This window comes from Crocodylus siamensis, chromosome 3, assembly GCF_052110815.1.
Source record: "Crocodylus siamensis isolate JL-2025a chromosome 3, ASM5211081v1, whole genome shotgun sequence".
Lineage (NCBI taxonomy): Eukaryota > Metazoa > Chordata > Crocodylia > Crocodylidae > Crocodylus > Crocodylus siamensis.
Window position 1 is genome coordinate 37388750 of NC_143397.1, and position 6094 is coordinate 37394843.

General features: G+C 42.3%; 1 protein-coding gene across 1 annotated transcript; it reads left to right on the plus strand.

Annotated features, from left to right (window-relative positions):
* The first annotated feature begins 109 nt into the window (after positions 1-109).
* On the plus strand, positions 110-2910 carry AK6 (adenylate kinase 6). Its single transcript, XM_090038153.1, has 5 exons — positions 110-245; positions 579-671; positions 1834-1892; positions 1990-2135; positions 2659-2910. The coding sequence occupies exons 1-5, from the start codon at positions 218-220 to the stop codon at positions 2846-2848; spliced, it is 516 nt and encodes a 171-aa protein (XP_089894279.1). The 5' UTR covers positions 110-217; the 3' UTR covers positions 2849-2910.
* The last annotated feature ends 3184 nt before the right edge of the window (positions 2911-6094 follow it).

A 6094-nucleotide genomic window follows, 5' to 3' on the forward strand; every position in this document is an offset into this window, starting at 1 on the left:
CTGTGCAGCCACCCCCGTGCACCGGAACCGAATGGGCCGGAGGCGCTGGGCCGGCCTTACGGTGGTGCTACCTGTGGGGGCGGGGTCGTGCGTCGGCCGGCTCCAGCATGGTGACGCCTGCGCGCCCCGCCCCGGTGACGTCTATTGCGTGCGCCGCAAGGTGGCGGAAGGCCTCGCGCACGTGTTGCTACGGTGACGGCGCTCTCCTGGCAGCGGAATGAAGCGGCCCAACGTCCTGCTGACAGGTGGGGAGCGGGGAGCGGGGGCTGGGACGTCCGTCTGGTCGCAGCACTCTCCCGCGGCCCGCAGGAGCTGCCTGGCATTCGCTCTTCGGATTGCGGCGTCTGCAGGACAGCGGCCGGCTCTGAGTGACTCGCAGCAGACTTCCCCTGGGGCTTGCTGGGAGCTGCCTCGTATGGAGCGGACTTCCCCTGCTCTTTTGAAGTCACTGGAGCATCATTGTCTCTGGTTCATTAGCAAGTTTCCTTTGACACCTGCACATTGTATAGTAATGTATTGCTGCATCCATATTGATTAAAGTATTCTTATGACTTCATGCTTTGCGATGCATCTCCTAGGTACACCTGGCGTGGGGAAAACTACACTGGGCAAGGAGCTTGCCGCAAGAGCAGGGCTGACATACATCAACGTGGGGGACCTGGCAAAAGAAGGTGGGTTGTATTTATGATGGTATGACCCAGTAGAGCACTTATTAGCTACGTATAAAACATGGTGGATATCTGGATATTGATTGAATGTACGTGAATTCTTTAAAGAGAACTACTTGCTTGGATTGGTTAAGGAGAGCTCATGTATAGTGACTTCCGTTGCGATAAACACCAGCTTTGTGTTCATGTTGATGTTAACACAAAAATAACCCATGTTTTCCTTGCTTAGACAGATAGGTACTTACTCTTGTTTATATGTCTGTGCATCATTTTGAGTGTGTTAATGAGCAGTTCAGACCAATGTCCACTACAATTTTTTTCCTCCTGAGTTTCCCCATCAAACAATCTCTTGTTTCTCCTTTCCTTCTTCCCCAAATGTTACTTAATGAGGGTTTTTTCTATAGGTTTTTATGGCAGTCCATGCTCATCCTCCTTTATCAGCCTGAGAAGGAGGCAGAGTTATATGAAATAAGTAAACAAAACAACAGCAGCCAAGGGATATAAGAAAAACTGAGGTAGAGTAATAAAGTACTAGAGTCAGAAAATGCTATGATCAAGATTTGATGCGTACTTTCTCCTCTATTCCTTTACAAATGTGCTTTATGTTAATGATATGAAAAATGCTAGTTCATGTAATACGAACATTTTCAATGCCCTTAAGACCCTGTTGTAAATTTCCCATTCATTTGAGCGTTCCTGGTGGTCACAGTCATGTCATGACATTGATATGATGTATGCATAAGACAGAACCTGACAGATTTAGATGATTGATCAGAGCCTGTCTAATCAAAAGGACTACTTAAAGAAGCGAGGATTGTTACTTAAGGCCTTAAGAAAACCAGGAGACAAACACATGGAGGATGTTGCCCACATCTTTTTAAAGGTGTAGGGTGAGCAGTTGGTCTTACTACCTTGGCGACCCTTAGCCAAGTTCACTTTCTCGCTTTGCCCACCCATATAACTTTGCAGTGTAGAGACATATTTTATTACTCAATGGCTTGTAGTATGAAAAGTTCTTTTATGTTCAAGACAATGCTGTTCTTGATGTTTATGCTTTTTGGGGGGGAAGAATAGTGAATTTTATGGGGTCTAAAATATTTGCATTTTATTTGTCAATGTATGAATGTTATAAATATATTTCTAAATTACCTTTTTTTTCCTTTAGGGGAATTATATGAAGGTTTTGATGAGGAATATGAATGTCCAATTTTGGATGAAGATCGGGTAAGTTCGACTTCAAACTTGTCCAATGTATGTTTGTCACTCGTGTAATGCCAGATAAGGTGTAGTTAGATTTTACAGGCCTTTGTTTCTTTGGTAGGTAATTGACGAGCTGGAAGACAAAATGAGCGAAGGTGGAATTATTGTTGATTATCATGGCTGTGACTTCTTCCCAGAACGGTGGTTTCATATAGTATTTGTACTTCGTACTGAAAATTCATTTCTATATGACAGGCTTGAAAGCAGGTAGGTCAGTACAGTAATGGAAAGACACTGTGGGTATGAACAGATACTCATTTCTGGCAATGGAAATTTTTGAGAAAATCATTTATTTCCTATTTCTGAGAAATTTCTACTGCTATAAATCCTTTCAGAAGAAGAACCAGTACAGACATTCAGCCTACAGACATCCCCTCCACTGCTCCCTGGGCCTTCCCCAGAGCAGGGCAAATACCAGGTGTTTATTCTTGTGAAAGAGTCTCTCTTGCAGGGGAGATCTTCCAGGTATCAGCCTGGAAGATCTTTCTGCTGGCAGGGACATATTTTCTCAGGGAGAAATTTAAGTGCTTGCACACTCCGAATTTCTGCTGGAAGAGTGGTGATTCTCTTAGTAGAAATATAGGACCTGTATGCAGCCAGTATTGTCAGGCAGCTTCGCAAAAGCCACTTGGGGATACAGAATTTTAGTATTGTATAAAATGATTATAATTGACTCCTCTTTTTATTTGTATATCTAAACAATTGTGGCTTTGTTGGGGTTTTTTTCCAGAGGGTACAAAGGGAAAAAACTACAAGACAACATTCAGTGTGAAATTTTTCAGACGATTTATGAAGAAGCCATGTTATCTTACAAAGAAGAGATTGTACACCAGTTGCCCAGCAATACACCAGAGGACCTAGAGCGGAATTTAGATCAAATTACACAGTGGATCGAGCAGTGGATGAAAGACAACAACTAAAACTTGATCCACTTAAGTTATTTTCTCCTCTTCGGCCCATCCAATAAAAGACATTCATAATTCTTGCTTAGTAAATTAACTTTTTAATTTATATTTTAGTCAATATAAGCTGGAAGTTAGAAGAAAACATCTACCCATCATACCAGTGAGACTGTCAAAGAGCTTCCCAGGAGGAATATTGGGACCAAAAAAAAAAAAAGAATTGGCTTCCAGTGAAGCTGGCTAGTTTATAAAGAAAGGATTATATGATGTGGTAGTTTGCAATAGGAAGGGGCATGAGGTCCCTTCCAGCAGGTTTCTTCCAGCCCTATATTTCTGAGTAACCAAAAAATAGTGTTATTTTTCTCTTTGTGAAACTGTAAGAATCTGAATGACTGATCGTAGTGAGAAATGTCAGTTGCTAAAAGATGAATTAACATACTGAGGAGCGTGGTGTATTGCAGAGGATGTCAAGAGCACAAATTGACTATTTAAAAGAAGAAAGCTTAGAATGTTAATGAAGTGAAGCTCTTATATTTTAAAGAATGATTATGGTGGAGGTAAGTGATATGCTGATTTTACAAGCAGTTTTTTAATTGCTTAGGTATTTAAAAGCTTCAGAAACTTTGAGATGGGGGCATATATGAAGCATTTTTTGTATTTTACAATAAAATAATAAAAGATCTCCCTTTTGACAGTAATGCGACAGTATTTGCAGTACATCATTTTGTAGAAATTATGTATGAAGACATAAAAAGCAGTTACAGTGAAAGCTGAATTAAACGTTCATGGTTCACCCATTCCGGTGACCCATAAAATCTCTGTTCCTTCAGAACTTTGTCCCTATTATTGTACTGCTATATGCATTGGCATTTTTTTTAATCTAGAAAAGTGTTAGGGTATTTGGCTACTATTTAAAGATTCTTATCAAAATTAGTTTCCATGGATGTAGACAAACCATCAAGATCTCTGAAGGAGGCTAGTGTTTAATGTTGAGTGGATTTGCCTTGTATTTTTTCACAGTAGTCATCTGAGCCAGATCCTACAAGTTGCACTTCCACTGAACTCAGTGGGACCATTGCTTGCCTACGGACTGAAATACTTGGGATCTAGGAGGGACAATGCAGCCGTTGAGTGGCTTCAATTTAGCACCTGCAAATTTAGGGAAATATTTTAACAATCTTAACAAACTGTTCATATAGATGTACTATAATTAGGGGTGTGCCAAGTTTGTGATTTTACATTTTTTGCAGAAGCTGCGAATTGGTAGGTCCTTAGTAAAAAAAAAACCAGGTCCTTGCAAAAAAAGTGCAGGGGCAGCAAAAAAAGCTGGAAAACTGCCAGCAAATCGGGGAGCAAGGGCAGGGGGAAGAGGAAGCTGAAAACAGAGGCAGGAAGTCCTGGTGTCTTGAAGCACAAGGGCAGGGAGGGAGAAGGAAAGGGGAAAATGTTCACTGCTGAGTGCAGCAGGGCTCCCCCCCCCACACACACATCTGATTGAGGGGCCCCAGAAGTCTCACTCCTCCCTGGAGATTGACAGATGGCTATTATCAATCTCCAGGGAGAGGTGGGGCTTCTGGGACCCCTCAGCCAAGCAGAAGCATGGAGGGGCTCTGCTGTGCTCTGTCACAAAAATCAACTGGTATGCAAAATAAGGGGAGCAGACCCCCATGAATTAGGTAGGTCCCTAACCATAATATAAGGCTTTGTATATGCATCCATGATGAAATGCTTATTTACTTGAAGTAGATAGTTCAAAGATGGTAATATGGCCAAATTTCTCTCTGTTTCTACCTCTACTACAAATTTCCTGTGTAGTCTTGGACAAGTCACTCTTCTTTACTATACTTCTAGTATGCAAAATGAGAATAACACTTCTACTTTGCAAGTGTAGTGTGAAGCATTATGAAAGTGTCTGTATCATGCTTAGCAGATACCTTAAGGTTGTTTTATCTATATCCAGACTTCAGGCCTTTTAGATACTGTTCTTTCCAGTGTTTATCAATGCTGCTTCTTAATTGTGTAGAGAAGAGAGAACCTTTTGGACTTTGTTTTTCTGCCTGATTTCATAGATTTCATAGACATCAGGGCTGGAAGGGACCTCAGGAGATCATCGAGTCCAGCCCCCTGCCCAAAGGGCAGGAAGTCAGCTGGGGTGATAGGATCCCACCAAGATAAGCATCCAATTTACTCTTGAAGGTGTTCAATGTAGGCGCTTGAACCACCTCCGCTGGCAGACTGTTCCAGACCTTGGGGGCTCGGACAGTAAAGAAATTCTTCCTTATGTCCAGCCTGAAACGGTCTTGCAGGAGTTTGTGACCGTTCGACCTCGTCATCCCTTGGGGCGCTCTGGTGATTCTTTTCTGCCATTCAACCCTAGATGGCCTGTGAAGTAAGGAGTTGAATTTATGGCAGTGCAACCATCAACCAACAGTCTGACAGCATTTTTTTTATTTGAAAGGAGTATAATTAAAAATATATATGCTCATAACATGAAATACAGCATGCGAGTCCTTATGTACCACTTTGAAAAAGTGTCTATATGTTGAACACTAAGCATTGCTTTTCATTTACCTTGTGTCATGGGGGTCAAGGACAGAAAAAACTTGATAATAGAACTGGACCCAACACTGGATCAGGAACAAGTGGTCCCATCATTCATAAGAAGACAGGGTAGAGGTGCACCTTGTAGACTGAATTTTGGATTGAATGAAGCACAACTTGTGGGAATAGGGGTGGGGAGTCACCTGGAATCCCCTGTGTGATTCATTTGCTCACATCTGGTCAGAGCCCACTGAACAAATTGGTCTATAAGGTGCATCTCTATCCTGATTTGAGACTAAACACCTTTCTCGGCTAGTTGCTTTTCAGGGTGATTGTTTGAATGAGAAAGGAGGGGGGCACATAATTTTAGGCCCCTGCTACATCTACAATGCAATTAATTGGCAACCCAGGGCATCAATTTAGAGGGCCCACAGGTACAAAGTCATGATATTCATTTAATTGGCTAATCTCCCATAAACGTAGGTCACCAGCAGGGCTCACTACGACTGTGCAGTGCCACAGGACTCAGACATCTGGAGCAGGTGTAACACCCCCAGAAGTACTGCGGGTGGATATAGACACACTGCTTTTTGTGTTGCAATTCTTGGATCTGTCGTGGTTGGAACTTTGACGTTTTTGTTGCTTTAATTGAAAAGAAAAAAAAAAAGAAGTGAAACACCCGCAGGCCTGGTTTCTCTCCAGCTTGCAGGTGTGGCAGGGCCC